The sequence below is a fragment of the Mytilus californianus genome, unplaced genomic scaffold, assembly GCF_021869535.1.
Source record: "Mytilus californianus isolate M0D057914Y unplaced genomic scaffold, xbMytCali1.0.p SCAF_9, whole genome shotgun sequence".
Classification (NCBI taxonomy): Eukaryota; Metazoa; Mollusca; class Bivalvia; order Mytilida; family Mytilidae; genus Mytilus; species Mytilus californianus.
Window position 1 is genome coordinate 38,063,200 of NW_026262745.1, and position 27,930 is coordinate 38,091,129.

A 27,930-nucleotide genomic window follows, 5' to 3' on the forward strand; every position below is an offset into this window, starting at 1 on the left:
CTTTGAAATTCTGGCTTACCAATCCACTCAACTATAAAATTCAAGATTATTTCTTTTACAAATCTTAGCATCTTCAAACTCTTTATAAAATTTATTTGCAAATTATTTTGAATGATATGCATTGTTAGGACATGTTTATAATGTCCATAAATTATTATATGATATTAAAATGATTACATAATTAAGTTCCTTAACATTAACCCTCACAGAGAAATTGTCAGACTACCACATCAGAACCCACCTTGTGATATTGTAAATCAATGGAGTGAAATTAAAACCCTAGTAATATTGATGTGAAATTATGTAATGATGAAAATTTTGACATGATAGAGGTAAAACTCTGCTGAATTATATGTAGAAACTAACAATATTATTTGATATAAATATTCTCATTTCCTTTCAATTAATTTGTTATTAGAAAGAAACAAGAAAAGAAAAAGGCAAAGAAGAGATCAAAATCAAAATCTAAAGATAAAAAATCTAAGGTAAGTTTTATCAAATGGAACGACTAACTGTTGTTCTCAAGTGGCAGGTTTACATTACTGTACCAGGTTTTTGGAAGGGTTGAGTGCTCATAACCATTTTTAACCCAGCCACATGCTTTGTGTGCCTGTCCCATATAGTGTTAGTATATTGCACAAATGGATTATGTTATTTTTGGCATAGCTAATACATGATATATATGCAATCTTGAGAATTGTTTTGCAAGAAATGTAACATTGGCGCAAATGAATTGTGGTGCCAATGAACAATAAAATGGTAGAACACCCAATTTCAAGGGCACAGGGCTCAGATAAAAGGCAAGGAACTGATCTGTGAAAATGGTCTAGCTTGAACACAGCTTATAAAAGGAAATTGATGTTGAAAAACAATGCTTAATCCACTTCATTTGAACTTGGGTGGATAGTTGTCTCATTGGGAATCATACCACATCTCCTTGTTTTTATATTAAATAGAACAACAGTGCATTAAATGATAGAACAATACATGTTAAAGTGATTTAATCATAACAGTAAAGATTTGCTTTTCCCTCAAAACACATTTTTGTTGGACACCAATGGTACTGGGTGTAGAAATATGGTCAACTTTGTTTTCTTCTGTTTCCAGTTAAACATAATAATTGTTATTCTAAATAGACTGTTATATTCAAACATTTTCTTCCCTTAACATTACATGGATGAAATATTTTATTCAAGTCCAATTGAACAAAGTTTTTTAAATCTTCATTAGTTATGGTTCAGTACAAATGTTACCTCAATCAGTTGCAGTTGTTGTAGGTTAAGCTCACTAACTACAGGATCATAGCCTCTGAATAATTTCCAATAAATATTGTTGCACAAATAGGTTGTCTCACAAAATAACCCCAGAATCCTAGCCTCTGAATAGTTAACATAAATACTGTTGTAAAAGATGGCTACGCCTCACATAATCAATGTGTCCTAAATTCCAGAGAGACAAAAGCCCAGAAACCTCTGAATCAGCACCACCTACCTTAGAGATATGTGGCAATCCTTCAATGTTTACAGTTTACTCAACTGTGAGACAGTCCATATTGGAACAATGTATGAAAGAGGCTACACAGATCTACCACCAGAGTCAGTCCTTACCATCAGATTCAGAAACAGATGAAGAACGGGAGGAGAAAAGTAGAGAAGGACCAATCAAACTTCCAAAGGTAAACAGTCAAATTTTAAACATGTACTGTAAATTCATTAATCTTTTGGCATAAATTAATTTTTGCAATTTTTGAACATTAGACTTAAATGTGAGATTAATTATTACGATTTCAGAAATAACTGAATACAAAAATGTTGTCAAAATTTATATATCAAGTTAAATTTTGCAAAACGATTTCAGAAATAACTGAATATAAAAATGATGTCAAAATTTATATTTCAAGTTAAATTTTGCAAAACCATTTTGTAATAATAAAAACATCACACAAATTTCAGAATTTACAGTACTTCAGTATTTCATAACTGTATGGAGGTCAAATAATTCTATTAAACAATGATGTCTACAATGACATCTTTGTAAGCAATCCAACTCTTAGAATGTACAAAAACATTAGAAAATGAATAAGAACAGGAATAAAAGCCCTGTTCATTGATAATTTTCTATGTATTGTGTGCGATTTTGTCCCATGTACATTTACTCCATATCCTTTCATTTTCTAACATAGCAACAGATAATATATAGTAGTTCTGAAGAACCACATTGATATAAAAAGGACATGGAAAGAGCTTTAAGTTGAGTTGTTCATTTTATTATCGATATGATTTTGGCATAGATGGCATGTATCTTTTACTGTTATTGCGAATGGTTATCAGAAATGAGTATGTTTTGAATTTTCTGATTCAGATTGTTGGTCTTGGTTTAACCGGTGTATTTGAGCTTGTTAAAGACACAAGACATAAGTATCCAGAGCTGTGTGTAAGAGCTCTAACTGCTTTGCTAGATATGTTACAGGGACAACAGCCTGAGAGTATGAAGTCTGAACCAGCTGATGTAATAGGTATTTCATGTCATTTGCTTAATCTACAAAAGTGTTTGTGAGATTATTATGCAAATGTGCACACATTTTCTTGCTGATACACAAAAAACCTTGCTTAAGTTGAAATTTAGGCCATACAAAAAAAAATTTTTTACTCAGAGACTGCTGTTTTAGGAAAAAAATGATCCAGCATTGAATTTTCAGCTGGTGGGCAAAGGGAGATAACTTTATATTTCGAATTCCAAAATACCATTTGTGTAGAGGTGTCTTCCAGTCTGCAGTTGGAAACTTTCCCCTCAACTTTTTATGTAAGCTTCATGATATATATGATGGCAACACAAATTCCTTCTCATAAACTTGATATTGAAAAATAATTGTGTTCAAATGGAGAAATAGTATAATGTTTTATGTCATTTCACAAATGGTTGCCAAACAAACCTAAGACAGTTAATACATTTTCAGAATTGCTTCAAGTACAAATATTTTATGTTAAATATTTTTAGGTGATAATATTAAACATGGTGGTAATTAACCATTTAAAGTCTTTTTCAAGTTCTAATGAATTTATTTTAGAATAAAAAATCAAGCAAATGCATGTATTGTTTCAGAACACTTCTTCAGTCTTTTGATGGAAATATCTACTGAGCCAGGACCAGACAAAGACTTGTCAGCTTTAGCATGTTCTTCTCTGCTTAGTTTGGTCGTGGCCCTTGGAGACACAGGAAAACTTCTGACAGCTGTAATGGCAATGTTAATGGCCAATGGATCATTGTCATCACAAGAAATTATGGTATGTAATGTACACTTAAGTTTCAATGTGACTTACAAAGGTTTATTATACTTCCACAGCACAAAGTTCCACAGGGTATAATGTTTTTGACCGGTACGTCCGTCTGTCAGTCAGTCCTGTTGTTGTCATCGCAACTTCTCTGAAACCACAAAAAATAATTTCACGAAACTTTTTAAATAATAAGGACATACTATGTAGATGTGGATATCAACAGGAAATTTTATTATTTATTTTTAGGAGCTATGCTCCTTTCAACTTAGAATTTTGGCCTAAATATACTACTGCAACAGTTTGTCATCGCAACTTCTCTGAAACCACACAACAGAATTTCATGAAACTTTATAGATAATAAGGACATGGTATGTAGATGTGCATATCCACAAGAATTTTTTATCAGTTGACTTTTGTAGGAGTTATGAGTCTTTGAACTTAGGAATCAGTTGAGATTTTGTTTGCCCAGTGACAATGTGGGGCTGTGGGGTATGTGAGCGTGCTCACAAAGGTTCTTTAATTTTTTATGCCCTTTACAGTTTAGTCCAATTTTTGTCCGTTTGTCCTTATTGGTGAAGTTTTATAGTGAGGTTTATGGTAATATGTCAATGATATTTTACCACTATAAACTGTTTGTATAATATCAAGCTGTTCAGCAACATTTAAGCCAGTGTTACGTCAATGCAGGAATGAATTACGTTGGTTAAGTTTACTGTGAAGGTTTATTCCAAAAAATCTGATATATTCCTCCAAGTCACCCTGTTGATTACAATATGTATCAAATAAAGTTAGTTGAATTAAAAAAAAAAATTATTAAATAAAAAAGTAATTCTATCAAACAATATCCTAAGAAAATTTTCTTAGCTGTACCTATAACAAAATGATTTGAATAAGAAAACAAGAGATTCAACTCTTTAATTTTTTTTCCACAAAGAACCTCTTAGATCTTGAAAAGGTAGAAAAATAATCATTAAGTTTTTGTAATTGTTATTTTTATTTTTAGGTACCAGGCATATTGACAGGACTACAGAAGAGTGTGCAGGCTGTTTTACTAGGAAAATCTATACTACCTGATTGGTTACACCAGGGGATCAAAGTGGGGGCAGAAATAAATAGATTTATTGTAGAAGATCTTCCAGAAATATCAGGTATAGTAAAAGTACACTAACTAGTACAACCCAACAGCTTGATCTTATATGGAATAGAAGTTCCTTTATAATATTAGTTCCAAATGGAAGACATTCTGGAATAAGATTTTTACTCCAATAAATATTACACTATTTATTCCTGACGAATAAATTTCCTGAGGAACTTTTGCTAGGAGGAACAAATATAAGTTGACAGGTCTTGTACTGGTAGCAAACCTATCAGTGGTTTTCCATATTTCTTTATAACTTCATTGCATTGAATAATGTAATGTAGCTTGCTGATATTTGATAGTATTTATTCATTCATAATTCTTCTGTTCTTTGGATGATTTAGAGCTTTTTCTCAAAAAGTGGAAGTAAATCCTTCTAAATCATTATATACTAAACACGTCTGTATTCATCCAGCAGCCACAAATTCAAACAAATGGCCCATTTGGTAGGACAGACGAAACAGATTTTTGATTTTTCTCCCTACAGAGTATATAATGACAGAATTTACACAAACAGATAAGTACAGTTTACTTTATTGTTTAGAAGTGGGATACAGTCTTCTTCTGTTATCCAGCTCAGAAAATCATGTTCCTCAAAGAAAAGTTTCAAGGGCAACTTGATAGTTATTAACAAATTGTTGTCTTTACCTGGTAAATCAAAAGTAAAACAATAAAAATGTTATAGATATTTTTCACTTTTCTTTTATTTTCTTAAGAGACAGAAGGAATTCCTTTTAGAAATCTAAAGTGTTTTGAACACTGCTGAGGATTTGATTTAGACATGCATGTATTAATATTAGAAAGATGTAAACGTAGTACTTATCATTATTATGAAAGAGTAAGATCCAATTATTTTTCATAGTTTCGACAGTTAGTTTCAATTTATGAATATGTCCTTTTGAGGTGTCTTATAGATTTTTTTTATTTATGTTGTTAGGTCACTGTCTCATCAATGTATAGTTCACTTATCTTTTGTATATATATTATTTTCATTTTCATTTTAGCAGATTCTACACAGAACTGTGCGATAGCCAGTGATGGAGCCTACTTATACCTACTAAACAAAGAAGGGATATTTAAAGTAGGCTCTGGTTATAAAGGAACAATTAAGGTATACAAGTTACTATTAGGGATGTCCTTTTTAATGGGATTTTGTCCAACTTTTTATATAAAGATAGGGGTTTATTTTCTATAGGAAATTCAATTTTTAAATTCCAGTCATTATTTGTACTCTTTAGTAATTTTTTTAAGCCTAACGTTTTTTAAAAAGTTTCATCTATAATCAATTTATCTCTTTCCTGGAAAAGTTTTAGAAGATTAACCATGAGGTTGTTTCATTTAAATGGCTGTGGGAGGGTATGAAGGGATTTCCCAAAATCCCCTCACAACCAACTTATTTAAAAAAAAATAATATTGGACACACCAAATGGGCATACAAGCAGTAACAAACAACCCATAAACTATGATTAAGAATGAAACTTCCCTTTCTAAATACCCACATTCATTTTAATGGAATAGCCCTGATATTAAAGAAGCTTCTCTTATTATTTATAGATTATCGTTGGTTATCTCAACAAGATTGATTTTCTCGCTTGAGCCGATACGGCGAAAGCGAGAAAAGCAATCGAGTTGAGATGACCAATGATAATCTGTTTATCGCTATTTTACCTATGAAGACGTTGTTAATTTCCTTGACAACGGCACATGTTCCCTTAGTTTCTAGCGATAATTTTCATATCACTCGACTCCGTTTTCATATCACTCGACTCTGCTGAGAACGGAAATTATCAGTCAGCAAGATCAAAGGAAAAATTCGTAAAATAGCGATAATGTTGGGTACATTGTATTTAGACTGATAATTATTTCATAAAAAGTACTAAGGAAATTGCATCAGCACAGAGGAAAACGATAAAATAGGTATTGCCTTCTAAGCCAGCACAGCAGTTGTGCTAATTGCATAAGCAAACCTCCCTGTAAACATGACTTTTTTTAAGAAATCATAATTTCAAATTGCAATGATGTATAACAGCTCTTACTAATCACAGTGTGTTTGTAATTGTTTATTATGATTAATGATGATTACAAGCATAGATTATTAATTCTAATGCAATTATTTTGTATCAATGGTTCTGATTGGATGACAATAAGTGTAAAATTCTCTATCTCCCGGTCTGTAACTAAGGAAGCCGACATTTTGAATTCGGGAATGTATTGACATGTAATTTCTTCAATAATAAACCAAAAAAACTCACATTTTGCACCTAGAAATCTTCTTTTTATCATATTTTATTACATTCTGAAGCGGACAAGAAGCCAGAAAACGCCCGGTTTTTACGTTTGATGCCGGAAGAATACCTATGACGTCACCTAGTTTAGGCGCCAAAGAAGATAACATCATTTCGCGGAATTTTTGTTGAATGAAAATTTTACACTGAAATAATGACTAAAATTGAATGATTTGTTTATTTTGCATTAGAATAGAGATAACTGTATTGTATTTGAAGCTTTGCGGACGTCCATCGGTAGTTTTTCTGTCGCAAATATCCAATTACCTGTCTCCGCTCCGCGTCGCCAGGTAAACTAAATTTGCGACAGTAAAACTACTGATGGACGTCCGCAAAGCTTCAAATACAATACAGTTATCTCTATCTTGGGATTGCAGGAAATGCTACATACAAATAATGCTATCAAAATTAAGATGTGTGTTTAATTTTTGTGAAACCTTTGCTGTTTTTAAAAACATTGCATAAATTTTTGAATTTACAGTGTATGACATATTTACATTTCAGAGTCATGTTTACCTATACAGTAAAAATTTTCCAAACAGTGCTAATTCATGGTTGACATGTGCAGGTGTAAGTAAAGAGTACACACATTTATGCATATTCTTGATATTTCATACAGCTACTAATAAATAGAGTTTTGGGTAATATGTCAATGAGTTTTAGTGCTCAAAGGTTAGATGTTTCTTCAACAAAGAGTTCATTTGATTTTTTTACATAAAAAATGCTGTAAACCAATGATTTTTTTTGCATTTAAAAGAGTGAATATGAATGATCGTGACCATCTTAAACTTCGCTCCTTCCTTATATAACTAGAAAGTTAGAAAATCACAAAATAAATCTCTGCAAAGTCAGCTAGAATGTGGAAAAAAGCACCCACGATAATAAATTGGCTTACAGTATTTGTATTGAAGATTTTTTTTTCACCACAAAATTTTTCATCCTTATTTTAATCATATGAATTTTATGCACTGGTTAGACATATGGTGCAAATAAGATTCAAAATAAACATGAAGAAGGTGTCTATTGCATTTAACCCTGTTGGAATATATTAAAACAAAAAAATATGAAAGAAGATTTTTTTTTTTTACCTGGTTATTTATTTTTCATCATGTTATACCTTTGAAATAGAAACTGCCAAATTTTATATGACATTGCAATGTTAGTTATCCAGAAATTAATTTTCTTTACTTTCATTTTCAGGATCAGCTGTTTTGTAGAACAGATGACAACACACATCCTTGTCTTGCTGTTGTTGACAGTAAAACATTTGAACTAAAAGATTCATTTCACCTGGACGGTGAGATATATGCATATAGTTTTTAAAAGTTGATAAAAAGGCAGAGAGATTATAAAAAAAACTTGAAACAGAAAGAAATGGTTATTTTTAAGAAGTCTTCATTCAATTTAAACACTAATAAGTGTAAAAAATGCACTGTCAAAATTGACAAAACAGTTTATAAATGGAAGAAGAATGATTTTATCCATCATATGCTGTTTGATCAAACATGTTTTGCTGTGCATGCAAGCCATAAAACACAATTTAGACGACATTTCATGTCGTTCGTTCAATTTGACTGATATAACATTTTCATTTTCTCTTTCCAATTTTTAAACTGCCATAGATGGTTAGAAAATTCAAATGAGGTGTCAGGTACTTCAATATTTTACAGGGAGAACATTTTCCATCTTTCTTTTTTCCTTTTATATATATACATATATTACATGTTGTTGTTTTGGAATAGACAGAATGAACAAGAATCTTGTCTCGTGACAATATTAACCCAAGAAACTGTGATTTAAAATCTTTTTAAGGGGTATTAAAAAATAAAAATATCATAAAGTTATAGGACAATATACATAACCAAAAGAAGCCAGAGAAATATAGAATAGAACCAAAGATTACATTTCCACTTAGTATATGCCAAAAATAAAAGGAAAAAAACACAAACATAATTAACCATTTAAGACATTCGCGCATAAAACTGTTTGTACTGCAGCAAAAGGATAAATCAGTTATATTTAAAGAAAGAAAACCATTTGTTTTTCCTAGGTAAAGGTCATGGTCCTTGTGCCTTGTTCAGTGATGGAGATTACATAGGTCAGATAGCTTCAGCCAAAGATGTAAGTTGGTATTTACGCTTGAGTCGGATGAAAAGATGACATAAATAGCAGAAATCCCCTAAAATACAGGATAGTACAACACACCACTATATCCACCAACGATGAAAAAAATAAATAAGACATAAAAACAACATATAGATAGTTTTCATACAAGCCTTTCATCAAGAACATTAATGAGTAAGTTATATTCGAAAATATTTTCAATTCTGTAAGGATTCCAAAGCAATACAAAGTGATGTGAAACTGCCATGAATAAAATTGATGAAATTAAGCATAACCATTTAATTTTCACATCTCACATCCTCAATTCATGAAATCAAAACCCAGCATATTTAGAAACAAATATTTGCTTTCTTCCACAGGATAGTTTTGTAGTCAGATTATATAATCCATCAGTTTCTCCCATGTCAGTTGTTAGCGAGTTACCACTAAAATTGACCAGGAAGTGTATGGATGTGTTTGGATCAGCTCAATATGATCCTGAAACAGAGAAAAGATCTATCAGTAAGATTTCTTCTCATATCATTTAAAATGATCATTTAGATTTGTCTGCTTCATTATTCAGGAAAAATGTATAACTGCATGCTTTTTACAATTGACAGAAATTTCCACACTGTTCAACAAACTAGTTCATGAAATATAAGAAATGAAGAATTTTTCAGTTTTCTTACAATCTCACTTGACAATTTTGAAAAAAATTAGTAAAAAAAACCAACAAAACAAACTGGGTTTTCTTTTAGGCTTACCTTTAATGAGGGAGGAGAAAAAAAAGTTTTATAACAAATTTTTGTCTCTTTTATGACCTCTCATACCTCTTTGTTTTCCAGTCAAAGAAATATTTGCCTAAATAAAACTTTTATGAGTTTGACTCACTTGTTCTCTTTGCATATAGTATGTTTATGTTTAAATGACTATAAATCGGTTAGTTTGAAAAACTCTAAAATCTCTCCCCCACCCCCCAACCACCCCCCCTCCCAACTCTAAAATCTCTCCCCCACCCCCCAACCACCCCCCCCCCCCCCCCCCCCCCCCCCCCCCCCCCCCCCCCCCCCCAAAAAAAAAAAGAAATAATTAGGATGAAGAATCGTTAATATACAGGAATTAAAATTATTTTTGAATTAAATGTTTCAGATACAGGTTTTGATGAAGATTCAGTATTTATTGTATCAGGAAAAGAATTTGCCTTGGTCAGAACTTCTGGAAACAAGGTATTTTAACGGATTTGATAATAAAATTCATTTGATAGGTGTAATAAAACAATTAAAAAAAAATAACAGCCTAGTTTGTGACAAAAGAAAAACAGATATAACAGACAGCAAGCAAAGACAACCACTGAATTCCAGGTATCTGACGAGACAGGCACATACAGAATGAGGCAGGGTTAAACATGTTTGTGAGCACTCAACTCTTCTCTTACTTGGGACAATGGTGTAACAGCACAACATCTGAAAAAACTGTAAAAATCAGTTGGAAATAGCTTGACTATTCAGATAAGCCGGAGGCTCAAAAACAACGAACATAAATACAAAAGACACATTGATCTAAGAGTACTCACAGTTACTGAAAACTAGTTCAAAGCCAATAACATAAAGGTTGGTTTTATGGTGCCAAACCTCTCCTAAATGTAACACTCTTTTAAGGTGCGTCTTTAGTGATAATAGATTTAAGGAAAAAAGCAACTTCCAGTGGCAATTATTTCATGCATATTCAGGACAAGAAATTATAAACAATGGATACAATAGGTAGGTTTTATAAGGTGGGATGACCGGGATGAAGAGCCAGATATTTGGACTGCCACTAGAAAACGAAGTATTGAAGCTTATCTTTAATGGTAAAGACCATTGAGACATACTTGAAAATTAATTAAAATATGTAGACTTTGATAAATGTCATTCTTATAATGCCATGAAATGAATTATGACAATCAATATTTTAGGTACTATACACAGGAAGATCTCAAGCTTTGGGAATCAAGCAAGGAGGACCGTCTCAAGGGAAATGGGGGGAGCTTCCTATTACCAAGTCACCAAAGATTATACAGATTTCTACAGGCCATGAGGGTCAACATGCATTATTAGTGTCAGAAGATGGCAGTTTGTTCTTTGTTGGTACTCCTAAAAGAGGCGAAGATGGTGATGCTAGCTCTTGTAAGACATTAGAACAAATACTTTGAGTTTAAATAGAAAAATTTTGAGTTAATTTTTTGAAATTTGTGATTTCAATGCTACTATGAACTCATCTGTTTTGGTTGATATCAATTTCTGTTGTTGAATAAAAATTAATTATTTCCAGGGTACCATATTTTGTGTTTTAATTTTTTTCTCCTATTGAAAGAACTAGAAAAATGTATTTAGTCGAGTATTTGAATTTATTGTTTCTGCCTCCAAAGAAAAATTCAGGAATAAATAGCAATTAACCTTCTAATCGATAAAGAAGTAAAGTTCATCTTTGGTTGTGATTTATTTACATTCATTAAACTTTGTTATCTTTTTACAGCTAAGGCTCGGAGACAACCAAAAGCTGTGAAGCCAAAGAAGATTATCCGTATGGAAACTATGTCAAAGCATGTGGTATATACAGCATGTAATAATGGGAGTAGTGGTATATTGACTAAAGAAGGAGAAGTCTATATTTTTGGAAAAGATACAACACATTGTGATCATGCTACAGGTAAATTTGAGGACAGTATTCATTTGCAAGGGGAGGAATGTTGTACATAGTAAAATCCAAACATGCATACAAATTTAATGTTTAGGTCTATAATCTGTTCCTTCAAATAAAAATCTCCACAAATCAAGATGATAAAATGCCTTACAACACCCATCAGGAGTTTTAACATAATTCTACTTTCATTGTATTTGCACAACGATATTATTTGTGGAAATTCAATTCCTCTTGTTACTTTATTAAAATTCAAGCATTCAAGAAAAACAAACCTAGCAAAACAGAACCATCTGTTCATATAACTAAATGACCATAACCTGATATATGGAATGGTAAAAATTAAAGAAATTGAATATTAATATTTATTTGTCTTTCAAAAAATTAGGACATGAATGTGCATTTAAACTAATGTAATACATTTTATTAAGATTTGGTTAAATCTTTTCTTTATTTTTTTCAAGCATAAGGATTGTTGCTTTATACATGTATAAATGATATTTATTATATACTTAGTAGTAAATACAGATAAATTGTATGTGTAATACAATCATTGGCATCGATATCAGCACGGTTGCAAAGGCTTTATCACACCTTTAATCTGTATGACGTCACGTCATCGATTGCAGTCACTGTTGCAAAGGCTTTATCAAACCCCTAATCTGTATGACGTCATGTCAAACCTCTAATCTGTATGACGTCATTTCAACCCCCCTTATCTGTATGACATCATGTCACATAAAACACATCTACGTGAAGTATATGTATATAATAAAGTGTATATGATATGGCTTTTTATACGCCCTTCAAATTTTTGACGGGACGTATTATGTTATACAAATGTCCGGCGTCCGTCCGTCTGTCTGTCCGTCTGTCTGTCCGTCTGTCTGTCCGGCATAAACATGTCGCACTGTAACTTGAGAATGACTTATCCAAATTTCATGAAACTTAACATAGTTGTTTCTTATGATGGTCAAACGATCTGTATACTTTTTGGTGAAAATAAGATTAAAACTTTTTGAGTTACGGGACTTAGTAACTAAAACAGGTGTGTGTTTTTTTTCACATGTCGCGCCGTATCTCAAAAACAATTTATGATTATTGCTTAAAACTTTACACACTTCTTAGTTATATTAATCTTAAGATCTGTATACTTTTTGGTGATGATTCAAAATTTTATTTTTGAGTTATTGAGTATTTTGTTAAAAAGGGGGAGGGGTTTTTCACATGTCGCGCCGTATCTCAAAAACAGTTTATGATTATTGCTTAAAACTTTACACACTTCTTAGTTATATTAACCTTAAGATCTGTATACTTTTTGGTTTTGATTCAAAATTTTATTTTTGAGTTATTGAGTATTTTGTAAAAAAAGGGGGAGGGGTTTTTCACATGTCGCGCCATATCTCAAAAATGATTTATGATTATTGCTTAAAATTTTACACACTTCTTAGTTATATTAATCTAAAGATCTGTATACTTTTTGGTTTTGATTCAAAATTTTATTTTTGAGATATTGATTTTTTTTTTAAAAGGGGTGTTTTCACATGTCGCGCCGTATCTCAAAAACGATTTATGATTATTGCTTAAAATTTTACACACTTCTTAGTTATATTAATCTAAAGATCTGTATACTTTTTGGTTTTGATTCAAAATTTTATTTTATAGATATTGAGTTTTTTGTAAAAAAAAAAAGGGGGGTTTTCGCATGTCACGCCGTATGTCAGAAACTATTTATGCTTATTGCATAAAAATTCACACACAAGACGACGGGCGTATCATGCGCTCATGGCGCAGCTGTTTATTCAATATCACACACCGTATCAACCCTCAACCAATATAATCCCTCGAGCAGAGCTCTTGGGATTATATTGGTGTCTCAGGTTGATACGGATGTGATGTTGAAAAAGCCATATAATATTCTCTATTTATTAAAGGCCAAGTAACCGATCTGAAAGACACAGTAGCTACACAAATAGCTTTAGGGAAGGCCCATGCAGTAGTGCTGACAGATAGAGGACAGGTTTATACATTTGGTATCAACAATAAAGGCCAATGTGGTAGAGACTTCTTACCTGGAGGAGTTAAAGAAGGTAATCTAACAACAATCACCTGTAAACTGCTATTATACCCCTGTTCCAAAGGAGGAGATATAATGGTTTATCTATGTCCACCTTTCTGTACATCAGTCTGTTCTGCAACACATTTCTGTTGCATTTTTCTACTTTCTTCTATTTTTGAGGGGTTCGTTATTCACAAATATAATTTCAATGTTTATATTCAGGCACATGACTTGTAAGATATGAAGTATTTGAAACAAAACACACAAAGAAAAAAATGGTACTTATTGCACACGTAAATAAATGTATGCTCAAAGCGATAATGATTAACTATGTTTGTTTGCTTGTTGGTTTTAATGCCACTTTCAGTTACCTTGGCTATATCATTGCCACCTGTTTTATTGGTGGGGGAAGCCTGAGTACCTTGTGAGAACCAAGACCTTCAAAAATAAAATAACTTGACAGTCCTTGTCAATTAAGATCTGAGTCAGAACACAACTCCGTCTAAGCAGGGTTCAAATTCACAATCTCAGAGTTGACATGGTAGTGATCACTGCAGATGAACTACTCAATTAGGTATGAATTGACAAATAACATCTTGCTGTATATTTTGTAGCTAATAATGTAACCATGGCAGAGGAGGAAGAGGAAACAGAGGTAGAAGATGGTATTTGTCCTGATGGTAAGTCAATGTGAAAAAAAGAAAATTTCAGAGATGAAAAACTAAAACAAATGATATATCCATGAGCACAACACATGTTTGAGGAAATCCCAATAATTTGGAAAGCCAAATGTATGAAATGGTTGAATGCACAAAATTGAAATGGGCCTAAAAAGGACTAATAGATGATAGTGTTAATTGCACTAATATTGAGGAATATTTTCTTACAAAGAATATTAATATAAGAATAAGAAGATGTGGTATGATTGCTAATGAGACAACTCTCCATAAGAGACCAAATGACACAGAAATTAAAACAACTATAGGTCACCGTACGGCCTTCAACAATAAGTAAAACCCATAAGTCCGTTTGCTTATTCATTGGATTAGAGTATTTGTTTTGATTTCATTCTACAGTGGTAAACAATGAAAGTGTTATTGTATAGAAAAACAAATTACGTGAGGATATAATTATATCCCCACAAACAAAGATTATTATAATTGTTTTCAAAATGATCTGTATTTCTTAAAAGAGAAACGAATATTTTTAGGTAAATTTAGATTGTACCCCAGGACCAGGTTGAACTGTACAAGTGATTAGCCACCATAAGCCTGCTTTCCCACAGGGATTTAAAAAAGCCATCAGGAGGACCCTTTGGATTATAATAGAATAGGGGTTATTCAATTACATGCAGCTGATTATAATTGCTAACAAAAATGACAGCAGCTAGCGAAACAAAAACAAAATTTGACTCCACCTTTCAATCATAGTGCAGTTATCTAACAATGGCTGGGGCTGATAATTCAATGATGGAGGGGATCATTTGATAATGGTGGAAAATAATTTAAGATAGCGTAGCGCCATCATAAAACAGGTCATGGAGATCCCTACTAAGTATACCTTGAAGGTTTTTAAGTTTAACAATCCAGAGTGAACAAATGTTGTAATCAATGGAATAAAGTGGTAGAATATGTTTCTCTAATAATGTAATGGAAAATCATAAGTTCATTGTTTTTAATGGATATGGTTGGAAATAACAAGAGCAACATTTAATGAATATATGGTTTATCAAAATTTACCAAACAAGTTAGAACAGGTATTAAATAAACTGTTCATGCAATTGTTTCATTCTGTAGGTAAACATAAATGGAAGCGGGACCAATGCATGGTGTGTACAGTATGCGGAGAGTGTACTGGTTACAGTCTGAACTGCTGCAACAGTGGAGATAAGGAGAGACAGTCTGCAATGTGAGTACCAGTCTACTTAAGACTCAATTTGTGGACATCAGCAGTTTTTTATATGACCAGATAAGTTTTGGGATAAGGCTGAGTGTAAATCAAAACAACTATTGTTTCAAAATACTGTCTATTACTCTTGAAAAAGCAGAATGAGTTCAAAAACATGTTTAATACAGATGAAATAAAATGTTAAATATAAATTAACTGTGGATTCATTATTATTCGTGGGATACAAATTTCCTTGAATTTCGTTGGTAAACGTGAACAACAAATTAAAATAATCAACAAAGGCCAAATTTTCTATAGGCTTGATCACAGACTTTGGCAAAACCACTAAAACAAATATCCTCGAAAAATACAATTTTCTCTCAATCCACAAATTGGTACCAACAAAAAAATTAAACCACAGTAAAACAGTTACATGCAAAAAGCTTAGTTCCAGTAAAACAAGCATAACTATTTGTAATGTACAAATTAATCTTTCAGGCTTTGTGGGTGTGGTGCAGGTGAATCAGGATGTTCAGAATGTGGTATCTGTAGAACATGTGCTGGGGAACAGGTGTTAGAAATGGAGGATCATGGGAAACAGCTAGAATTGTTGGCTCGTCATAAAGATTATCTTCCATTTGATGTAGAACAGTTACTGGGTGGAAATGAAAAATGTATGTTTATATGAATAAAAGATGTTGGTTTTTGCTATTGAAAGTTACCAAATATTATCTATATTTTTTACTATAACTAGCAAAAACTATTATTTCTTTACATTCTATCTTGATTTATTATTTCCAGTAGCATTAATTAGTCCCCTACCGATGAAGTCCAAGGGGACTTTAGGTTTGCACTCCGTCTGTCTGTCTGTCTGTCTGTCTGTCCGTCCGTCCGTCCGTCCGTCCGTCCGTCCGTCCGTCCGTCCGTCCGTCTGTCTGTCTGTCTGTCTGTCTGTCTGTCTGTCTGTCCATCTGTCTGTCCTTCTGTCAGTCCGGCAAATCAGTTTTCCACACTTTTTTCTTCATGCTTGAAGATATTGATTTGATATTTGGTATATTGTTTTATCATGACAAGTTACAGATCAAGTTCAAATTTTGTTCCGGTCTGATAATTTGTGCAGAGTTATTATCCTTGGACTTGGAAAATTCACTCTAATATTCAGTTTTCCGCAGTTATTTTTCGTCATTCTTAAAGATATTGATTTAATAATTGGTACATTGTTTTATCATGACAAGTTACAGATCAAGTTCGAATTTTGTTCTGGTCTGATGATTTTGTGCAGAGTTATGGTCCTTGGACTTAGAAAATTCACTCAAATAATCAGTTTCCGCACTTTTTTCGTCATGCTTGAAGATATTGATTTGATAATTGGTATATAGTTTTATCATGACAAGTTACAGACCAAGTTTGAATTTAGTTTCGGTTTGATGATTTTTTGCAGAGTTATGGTCCTTGGACTTAGAAAATTCACTTAAATTATCAGTTTTCCGCACTTTTTTTCGTCATGCTTGAAGATATTGACTTGACATTTGTTATATAGTTTACACCATGACAAGTTATAGATCAAGTTAGCATTTTGTTCCAGTACAATTAATTTTTAACCGGTAGGGGACTATGTATTGCCATGCAATACTCTCAGAATGCTTGTTTTAGAATAAAGCAAGTGTTGTCTTAAAAAATCTGTTTTGAATCTTTGGTTTCCCTACTATTTTTTGCATTAATATAGACATCCCAATAATTTCTGAATATACAGTGTCTAAATATTATTGCTATTGACTGTATAACGTTGCGAGTGACACAGATTGTATAAAGATAATTTATATGTATGTAAGTCTCTGGTATGGTAAAGATATTGAACTTTTGTTGTTTAACAAACATTTGAATTTCAATCCTGGTATCTATGATGAGTTTATTGATCATACATGGTATATGTCATTATTCTAATAAATATTTTCTGATTTTCTTGATGTTCAGTGAACCATGTACCAGATCTGCCAGACAGTCCTTTAGCTCAGTTCTTTAAACGACTACTTTTGAAAAAAGAACCGAAGAGAAAGGAAGCAGCCAAAAATCAACCTAAAGGTAAAATTCAAATAAGATTTTTATTAACACCTGTGACTTAAGTCAAAGAAGGAGACACTTAGATAGTACATTCCAAAGAGTTAGAAGTTTCAGATTGGTAATTAGATCTGTTTATCACAACTTCTCTTGTTTAAAGATCTACACAATGGAAGTTTTGCGTAGAAAGTAACATGAATTATAACATACCTTTCATAAATTGTCTGTTGATAGATTCTAAGGTTCCAACTTTATATGGCAAAGTTTACCTTATATTTATTGGGTATTCATTTTAGGTCTATTTTAGGCGTTAAGTTTCCAGATAAGTATTTATACATTCTTGGCTTTCAAATTTGTATGGGTTAGAGTATTCTTTAATCCAAAAAAGTACTTCCAAATTAAGCTGGTGATTAAGTAATTTCAAGAGGAACCACTGCTGATAAGTTATTTGTACATCGCACACAGCTGCATAAACATCAGAGCTCATTTTCATTTTAATTCAACAGTCTTGATGCTCTTTGGGTAGAATTCTTAACTGTGGGAGGTAATGGGTTTGATCCACAATTGGGTTAAACAAAGACTAATAAAATTGGTATTTTCTGTTTCTCGGTCATGCATGTGGCATCTTAAAATAGAAGCAAAAGTCGGTTGGTTTTGAGTTGGAATAATGTGTCAGTGTTTAGTGAGATGTTTTCTGTAGTTAAACGGAAAAAAATCTGTCTCTTTTTGCCTTTTTATAACAATGCTCTTCATCTCATAGTCACAGTGAGGCAATCAACACAGAGCAAAAAAACTCTTACCTCACCTCATTAGCATGTTATTATTCTGAATATCCATATTATGTTTGCAGCTAAAGGTATAATATTACAGTCTTCAAACTTTCAACCAATTATAATGGTTGTGTCACTTAATTTATTGTCTCGCCTTGTCGGAGTTAAAAAGCGAGACATAAGTATGCTGTTTCCGGCGTCATCAACAATGTATTAGTTTGTGATTAGGTCTAGTTTATGATGAACCACTAGTGGTGGGTCAATGATATTTGATATGCAGTTGTATTAGCATTGGCACATCTCATTTCCATGGAGATTGTTTGGACCTTCCTCCTCAGTCATGGTTCATTGACTTTGAATATTTGCATAACTTACATGTTAAAGTATTGCTATTTTCATTTCAACATTTACATTATCAAAATTACAAAAAGGCGAGACATATCTCTGTGTTAACAGTTTATTCTTGTTTATTGCTTGTTTTGTTTTTCTTGATTTGTAGAACTAAAATTGAATGAAATAAACATATATATTTGTTATTGGGACTTTCAAAGATGTTTTCCACATTATTTTGTTATTTTTTAAAACCTACAAACCGAGTAGAAGAAAAAAATCAGTATCCACAGACAACTGGTTTAAAAGGCAATAGTCCACTTCAACAAGAACAGTAATTTAAATTTTTTTTTAAATTTTAATATACATAAAAATGTGGAGATGTGGAATGATTGCCAATGAGACAACTATCCACCAGAGTTCAATGAGGTGGTAGAAAGAAATTATAGGCCACTGTATGGCCTTCAACAATGAGAAAATCACATACTTTATAGTTAGCTAAAAAAGAATGGATAAAGCTAGAGGAAGACAATATAATTGAAGACTATGTTTACCTCTAGATGTCCTGTTTGTTATTTTTGTCTTTGGGTTGATGTCTAATTGAAACATACATGTCTACTTTTATCCTTATCACAATGTTAGCCTTTTATTTACAGCAGCTGAACCACAAGGAAATGACCCTGAAGGGGACTATAACAAAGTCGTCAGTCTGCCTCCACAGGAAATCTGCATTGGTTCTGGAGACATCACTGTTACACAAATATCATGTGGACAGCATCATACAGGTATTCTTACAATGTCCTATTCCATGTCTTTTTCCATTTATAGTTAATACATATATGTGTTTGTTCTTGAGAGGTACCTGCTATGCATGTAGGCACTATTATACAGTGTTTTAACAAGCCTATCCCCAATCTTGATGCAGATATATCAAATAGGTCTCTGCATTGGTTCTGGATGTACATATTCAGAATCAGCTCGCCCTACCAATTCTTACGTATATAAAATTTACTGTAATTGAGAATTCATGGTCAGGTCTAACCTTTAACACTAAACGTAAAATTATCATATTGTTTTACTATACTTTTTGTCCACTCCACAAGCAAGTGAAAAAAGAAGGAAGACCTTCTTCATTATCAATTATCGTAAGATTTTCTTTTTATGCCCCTGATAAAATGTATATAATTTTCACTTTTAACTTTACAAAAAAGAGTTATGGAGTTTGAAAGATACAACAACTGAATTGTCCTACATCATGGAATAAATCATAACTATGAAGGGGGGCATCAAATGCTTCTTTCAGAGTGACACAACCGTTTCAAGTTGTATTTCAAGGTCACTGTTTGCTATTTCTAATGTTTGCTGAACTTTATTCATGCATGCGGGGGGGCATCATCTTTGTCTAGTTTATTTTTCATATTGTTGATACTGGAATCTTCATTATATTTTTGCGGACTGCTTTTGTAGCAGAACCAATTCAATTAAGGTCTAAACATATGTTCATGTAATATCATTCTAGTGGATGGATTTGATTTTACCTTTAGATTGGTGGATATCAGTGACTCTGGACTAAATCTTCATTCACGGAGAAAGTTCTGGACAAGCACCGTAAATTTGTCATTTTCCCTGGAAGATAAACTAGAAAACCTCTCTATCATTCATAAAGCATATTTCTTTTTTTTACAGTCGCACTGCTGCAGAATGGAGAGGTGTTTGTGTTTGGTAATAATAACCATGGTCAGCTTGGACAAGGAGATACAACCATTAGGTACATTTATGTGTAAAAGGGCTTTCTTTAGAGGAAATTGAACAATGTAAAATCAATAAGTATAGCAAAAATGCAAAGGCTTATAAAATAGCAGTAGAAGGACATGCTAAGACACAATACCTGGAGAAAACCTGTTTTTGTGATAGAACCTTCTACAGTTTTCAAGTCTGAGCTTTCAAAGTTTCTGGAATGTTTGTTTATGTGTTATGATTGATAAACTCCCTTTGTGTACACATTTGGAGGAGTTTAACATATTTCCAGATGGTGAAACTTAGTCCGTTTTCAGCAGTGACCTATTTTTTATGCCCCCGCCGTAGCGGAGAGGGCATTAAGTTTTACCCTTGTCCGTCTGTAGGTCAGTATGTCCCAAAATTGGTTTCCGTTCTCTAACTTTAGTTTGCCTCAACCAAATGTTATGAGACTAAAAGACAATGCTTATTACCACAAAACACAGATCAAGTTTGCATTTTGGTGGCGTCACTTTTACTGTTCTAGAGTTATGCCCCTTTACAAATGGAAAAATTGCTGAAATATTTGTTTCTGTTCTCTAACTTTAGTTTGCCTCAACCAAATGTTATGAAACTTATACACAATGCTTATTACCACAAAACACAGATCAAGTTTGAATTTTGGTGGCGTCAGTTTTACGGCTCTAGAGTTATGCCGTTTTACAAATGGAAAAATTGCTGAATTTTTGTTTCCATTCTCTAACTTAAGTTTGCCTCAACTAAATGTTATGAAACTTATAAACAATGCTTATTACCACAAAACTCAGATCAAGTACAAATTTGGGTAGCGTCACTTTTACATTTCGTGAGTTATGTTCCTTTATAACATTATATGCAAGTGGGGGCATCATCTGTGTCCCATGGACACATCCCCCATTTATTTTTAATTATAACTTTGTCTGGTTTAGCTAATAAGTATAAGGAGGCCATAGTTTACCTTATATTTGCTAATTTGTAAACATCAAATAGAGGCCGTCTAAAGTGTTTTAAATACCAGTACCATAACCATTTATATAAACTTTTAAGTACTGCAACTGTGAAAAAATGCAGAAATACTTGCTTACGATCAACTGAAAGAATGTATGGAGTCTCTAGTGGCAGCAGCTAGGAAATTGATGATATAAAATTGACTGGTTTTGTCAAATCAAAGTCTACATTACACAAATATTAATAATAGTATACCACATATTTGTAAATACATGAAACATAAAGAAACTTTTTACATAATTTAGTATTGATTGTTATATTTGACAGAGGGGCACCAGTTAAGGTAGAGCTACCAATGGGAGCCACACAAGTAGCAGCAGGTGCACAGCATACAGTTGCTCTTTTGTCTAATGGTCAGGTCTATACATTTGGTAATCATAAGGTATGTATGGATTATTTTAAATACAGTAGACTCCACCTAATCGGATATCGGCTATTGTAATATTATTTCAAAACACCAAACCCTTCCCTATATGCTTAATGCTAATTTTATCGTATAAGAATATATCGGCAAATAGGATAAGAATATTATGGAAATTTTATTCAAAACCATGCACAAATGGATATTTCCAATGTTTTTCTGACAGGAAATGGACCCAGAAGTTAAGAAATTACAATCTTGCAAACAAGAAAAATTAGTTTTTACTGAATAAAAAGGAACTATTTCTTAATGAATTGTTGTCTTTATTCATTGTCTTCATTTGTAATGTGAATTAGATGCCCTTTGAATTCAAATGGTTTGAATTCATTTATAAAATATACAAGAGCAGTACGTTGGGAGAATTTTGATAAATCTCTAAATGCTCACGGAATCAGAAATATAATTTAAACTGAATGTACCTCCTTCTGAATAATTTATTGCAATATACATATAAATCCTTTTTGACAAGAGAAATCTGACTTTTGTCAGATATAATTTTGTAACATGTGTATGACCACATGTCATGGAGGCCATTTTGTTATGCTTACAAAATGTAAAGAAGCCTAGAGAACCAAGACCTAAGCATAAACAGTCTTCAGAAAACTTAAGCTTAATGCAATAATATTTTATCAATCATGATTATCTTCATAAATATAAATTTGATTATTTAAAGAAATAAAATATATAACAAATACGATTTTAGTTTAGAGATTGTACACAGCTAGAAAATGCTTTGATCTATTTATGCCCAATTAGCTTACCTGTGATAAATGTAAATAATGGATATTAATTCGTTTACAAATGAAATAAAGATACAAACTATGTATGGTAGATAATTATTCACATAAATATTTCAGGACATTTGATTTATTTTAATAAATATAGGTTTAAAAACTGAAAAAAAATATGAGCATTACATAACCAGCTGATAATTTTTTACACATACATCGTGGTGATGTAACTGATAAAAATCACTCCATCAATCCTCCAGCCCTTTCATATATAAGCAGTGGTCAGGGCTAGTAACATCTCAGGATTAGGTCTACTCATTATTACAGAATACTCAATGAATATACATTTATCGTTTAATTGAATATATCGGGTAATAGGATATTTTTTGCTGACAATTTGGGTATCCGATTTGCCGGAGTCTACTGTACTGTAAAACAGGATTTTGTATTGTAAGATTGAAATCCTAATTTGAATACTGTTCTGTAGATATGATTGACATTGGTTGAAAATTAGAAATCTTTAAAAAAAGTTCCTTTCTACTTCTTATTTTATGTTATTACAACATATACATATACAGAACAACCAACTAGCATATTTAATGCATATCTTACTGTCTAAAGACGGTACAGCACAAACAAACAAAATTTTGAAAGTCTTAAGAGAGTTGTGCAACGAAACTGATAGAAGAGAAAAAATATATGAACAAAATGAAATGAAATCATATTGACAAATATTTTGGCACAACAAGTGACCTCAAGTTCCTTTTTGGCTTGTATATTATACCTGACATCCAATAACATTTAAGTATAATGTATACAAGCTGAAGCCCTGCATATCTATTGATTGCAAATGTCAATCTTAATTACGATGCTTGCACAAACATTTATACAAACAAAGCAAGCAAGCCAACCAAACCTTTAAACTACAAGCATTAGGAAAATAGCTCTCAGAATGTCATATGTTTTCTATTTTAGTCTGGAGCATTAGGAAGAATAGGTCATGATGAAGCAGGAGGGGTTAAGAACAAAAAAACTTCATGGTATGCATTACCAGGCCCTATACCAGGCATTGGTAAGTGCAGATTTCATTACCAGGAAATAAGCATGCGTGACAAGGGCCCCTTATTAGCATATTCATGTGATAACATTATAATAAAAAAAATGGCAAGATGAACTGATGAAGGAATTGGATAAATCACAAGACAACAACTCAGCAGCACAAAATTTTGCAAAACAATATTTATGTCACTATACATTAGTTACTGAGGAATATCATTCAGATCATATTTCTATTTATGAATGATTATGTGTTAATTAGGTTCAACTAGTTCATTAGTGGAAACAAAAAATTTCAGTTCAAAGGTAACTAAACCCCCACTTGTAAATTTCTTTCTTCAAAGATATGCATTATTTCTAAAAATCCGATTATTGAATTACATTTTTTAATTCATAGTTTATCCTTGATACAAACTCTGACAATTTATTTCTAAAATTTTTGTTCCAATAAATAAAAATTGTCCATTGACTTATTTAGAAGCCTAATAGAATATTTTGATTCTGATTGACAAATAATTCTGGTACAAGTTGTCAGAATTTGTTTAACAGTAGAAAAATGAGATACAAAATTAAGTGTTGGGTATGAAATTTGGAAAAATTTATCATGATGTGTGGACTTCCAAGGTACTATACAATCATTGATGAATTCATAGGTAATGGTTTTATACAAGAACTTAAAACTCTCAATGAAAAGAATGCAAACATACTGACAAAATTTTGTGCTTTTGTATTATGGATTGATTGAAGGCGGTTTAACACAGCATCAGCACATATTGGCTATATGGCAGCAAGAACTAATTTTCCAAAAAATAACAGAACTAAAGAAATTATAATCAAGTGAAAAGGATGTTACGTTAATACTGAATCGAGGACAAATATTTCAATTATCTGTATATCCTTACAGTACTTTGAATGGGAAATATATATTGTGCAGCATTTTATGATCAAAAATGTAATAGAATGAACATTTAATGTGAAACTTGATTTGAAAATTAGTTCTATATGTAAATACAGGAGCAAGATATGGTAGAAGAGCTACATGGATTGGAGCAAGTGGTGACCAAACATTTATGAGAATTGATGAGTCCCTGATTAATGCCCATATACTAGCTGCTTCCAAGGTGTTTGCCAACCAAACAAGTATTGGTAAGAATTAAAACGATATTAGACAATTTCTATTTTCTCTCCACAAATTTGTATTGAATTCATATTAAATAAGTTGTTTTTGACAGATTACCAAAATATTGAAAAAAGCAAAACATTGCATTAGGAAATAGACCTTTTACTTTTTTGTTTTATCTGAGAGATAGATATGCAAAATCAAATTAAGACCTCAACAAATGTTTAACATACATTATCTACAAACACTTTCTTTAACTGTTTAGTTGTAGATTGTGAAGTCTGCAAAAGCTTTAACATCTTGTATTTCAATGAGAAAAAATACAATTCATATTCATTCATGAATAAATTTCAGGTTGGAAACAACAGAAAAAAATGTATACAGCGGTAGGAATATATCAAGAAATTTAATTTGTATACTGGGAATAAATGATCGTTTTATATAGTGGATGGATTGATGTCCAATATGACATTTTTATGTTTTACAGATATATATATATATATATGTAATGACACAGAAAAAAAATTAATTGAAATTGTTGTCAGATTTTTCTCAGTTACTTTAAAAAAAAAATTTCTGAAATTTGGAATAAAGCTTCATGTCAACATGCTATAATGTGTGAAACTTTTTTTGACATCCATCACTCATCAACTTCCTGTATACTGAATACTGATAGGGGATATCATTTATAGTAAGCAATAGCCCACAGTTCAACTTGTTTCTAGTTTATTGATTGCTTGTTCTATAGAGTTTGAGATATAATATTTTATTTGATTATTATTATGCCAGGTCTGATACCAACTGGAGAAGAGAATAGAGCTGTGATGAAATGTCTGATGATCAATAAAGTGGATGGCAGCTGTAGAAGGTAAGTCTTTTGTTTAGTTCTTTGGCACAGTCAGATGACCCGTCAATAGGTTTGGAAAATATGACCTCCAAAAAATGGAAGGAAAAAGGTTGCAAAAAGCATTTACAATACAATTTGGTTATATTGATTTATTAAAAAAATGTCCCAATCAATTGTTTATAATGAGATGGTGTGTTGATGCATTATTTGTAAAAATTGGAGATTTGAACACAAAACTTGCCTTTTCCTTTATCTTCAGTTTATATGATTACACTAATACTCAGGTTACAACTTTCTGAGGCAAAGTTGATCAGAGACTGTTTTGGTTGTAGCTGTGTTGGTCCTTTTTGATTTGGTGATCCAAGAGTCCTTTTGGATTTTGTGATCCAAAATATTTGTTATGAAGCAAATTTCATAAAAGTTATTTGGAAGCATGGTGACACATACTAAAATCTGTACCATATAAATTTGTATCCTGTATATCAATTTGAAAATTGTGTGGCTAAAAAAATTCACTTCATTTATTTCAGCTTTGGAGGAATTGATCAGATAGATCTTTCTAAACAGTCTGTATGTTTAGATCCTGTGTATGATGTTTTATGGAGGTAAGTAATATATACATGTACTTTATAACATATAAGATAAATCTTTCTAAACAGTCTGTATGTTTAGATCCTGTGTATGATGTTTTATGGAGGCAAGTAGTATATATACATGTACTTTGTAACACATAAAAAAGACCTTTGTGACTTAAAAAAAAATATTTTAAAGTTGATGAATTAAAAATGAATTTAAATTTAAAAAAAAAATTACAAAGATAGATAATTTTGAACAACACATACATAACTGATCTTTGAGATTCATGCTTTATCAATAGACAACTTTCAAGTTCAATGCATTTCCGTCAAAAACTTTGGTTTTAGTGAACATCATTCGTGTGTTTAGGGGCATCGTCACTTCCGTTCCCATGTTGAGCGAGTGGTTGGAAAACTATGATGCTATATTGCACGTATTATTCAGCAAATTGAATTCTAATAATTGACAATCAGCACTGCTGTCATTAGGGAATTGTGATTAAGTACCTACAGAACAAACATTATTTCTAGTTTATCCTGCACAATGACTATCACTAAGACGCTTGATGAACGTTAATACTGCAGGGATACAGGCGATCCCCTCTATCTGGTAAATGATGTCATAAAGGCGTGCATAATTGACGAGTTTTTTTCGGTGGTCTATTATTCAGCCAGTATGGTTTAATTATCACTGAATAAGGAATAGACCTCAGAACATTTGGTGTAGACCAATTTTTTGTTAATTTGAAATCATGCCCACTGAGTAAAATGCTATATTTTTCATTTATTATTTTCCTGATCATTTGAAAAAATGACAGTTAAAAGCTGCATTTAATTACCAGCTCATTATACTCCCAAGCTATTAAAAAAAAGACTAGTATATATTGAGATTGAAACACATGTTCATAAGACAACTATCCACCAAAGTTCAAATAAAGTGGATGTAAGTAATTAAAGGCATCGTACAGCCTTCATTGAGAAAAACCCAAACCGTATAGTCGGCTATAATTCTGTTTGAATCACAAAATCATTGGTTTTTAGCTGTCAGATCATTGACTTTTATGCAAATGATAAACTAATTACTGATTTGATTCTCACATATGATTGACATGTATGCTAAATCAAAGTGAACAGCATGATGTGTTTAACATTTAAAAAAAAAAGTAAGTTTTGTTCGAATTAATTGATTAATAAGAGGAAATTATAAAAATATTTTTTCAAACATAGAAATATGGAGAAAATTTGATAGTGTATGTGGCTGTTATGTATCTCACACATTTGCTGCTACATGAGTGCAACATAAATTATGCTCTTATGTTTCACATTTATTAAAGTTTTACATATGTATAACTTTTCTTTTTATTATAGTTATAGTCCAGAAAACAGGGAAGTAAGCTGTTTTAACAGTTTGGTGACAGAAGCACGACCTTTGACCTCACAAGGTCACCAACAATGTGGTTTGTTTAAACCAGAATTAGCTGTTCCTGTGAAAATGGGTCACAAGGCTACAAGGTCACATTGTGCATTGCATGTTTTAGGTATGAATTGGATTCATTGTTATTTTAACTTCTCAAATTTGTAAATGTCATTCATGTTAAGTTTTAACAAGTATTCCTGAAAATGTACTGGTATATTTTCCTTGCATAATAATATTTACACCAATAAGAGTTTCTCTTTTTATTCTGTTTAAAAAATGTATAAAGTGGATATGAATTAAACAAAATCTTGCTGTACATGAGTAAAAATTCAAATGCAAAACAAGGAAGTTTTCTAAAAAGCTGTAATTTTTTTTGCTTATTTAATCAAGGGTCTTAAATTCTTTCATTATTTTTC

The 27,930-nt window shown here is 31.9% G+C and overlaps 1 protein-coding gene across 28 annotated transcripts in view; it reads left to right on the top strand.

The window, feature by feature from the left end:
* The window catches only part of LOC127715463 (E3 ubiquitin-protein ligase MYCBP2-like), a 129,829-nt gene that overhangs the window by 1,179 nt on the left and 100,720 nt on the right, over window positions 1-27,930 (top strand). For 27 of the 28 annotated variants that reach the window (XR_007988438.1, XR_007988436.1, XR_007988437.1 and 24 more), the window contains exons 2-27: window positions 419-485; window positions 1,451-1,675; window positions 2,362-2,515; window positions 3,103-3,284; window positions 4,279-4,423; window positions 5,418-5,524; window positions 7,203-7,268; window positions 7,899-7,995; window positions 8,749-8,819; window positions 9,182-9,323; window positions 9,951-10,027; window positions 10,756-10,966; window positions 11,316-11,489; window positions 13,415-13,570; window positions 14,154-14,219; window positions 15,336-15,447; window positions 15,925-16,100; window positions 17,401-17,508; window positions 19,241-19,369; window positions 20,271-20,352; window positions 21,615-21,729; window positions 23,475-23,571; window positions 24,570-24,701; window positions 25,465-25,543; window positions 26,053-26,127; window positions 27,466-27,635. Coding sequence is in view for 17 of the 28 variants with exons in the window: in XM_052221510.1 (XP_052077470.1) it covers window positions 419-485; window positions 1,451-1,675; window positions 2,362-2,515; window positions 3,103-3,284; window positions 4,279-4,423; window positions 5,418-5,524; window positions 7,203-7,268; window positions 7,899-7,995; window positions 8,749-8,819; window positions 9,182-9,323; window positions 9,951-10,027; window positions 10,756-10,966; window positions 11,316-11,489; window positions 13,415-13,570; window positions 14,154-14,219; window positions 15,336-15,447; window positions 15,925-16,100; window positions 17,401-17,508; window positions 19,241-19,369; window positions 20,271-20,352; window positions 21,615-21,729; window positions 23,475-23,571; window positions 24,570-24,701; window positions 25,465-25,543; window positions 26,053-26,127; window positions 27,466-27,635 (3,215 nt within the window). In the remaining 11 variants the exon portion in view is untranslated. The remainder of the gene's footprint in view (window positions 1-418; window positions 486-1,450; window positions 1,676-2,361; window positions 2,516-3,102; window positions 3,285-4,278; window positions 4,424-5,417; window positions 5,525-7,202; window positions 7,269-7,898; window positions 7,996-8,748; window positions 8,820-9,181; window positions 9,324-9,950; window positions 10,028-10,755; window positions 10,967-11,315; window positions 11,490-13,414; window positions 13,571-14,153; window positions 14,220-15,335; window positions 15,448-15,924; window positions 16,101-17,400; window positions 17,509-19,240; window positions 19,370-20,270; window positions 20,353-21,614; window positions 21,730-23,474; window positions 23,572-24,569; window positions 24,702-25,464; window positions 25,544-26,052; window positions 26,128-27,465; window positions 27,636-27,930) is intronic. The other variant, XM_052221516.1, reaches the window with a different exon arrangement.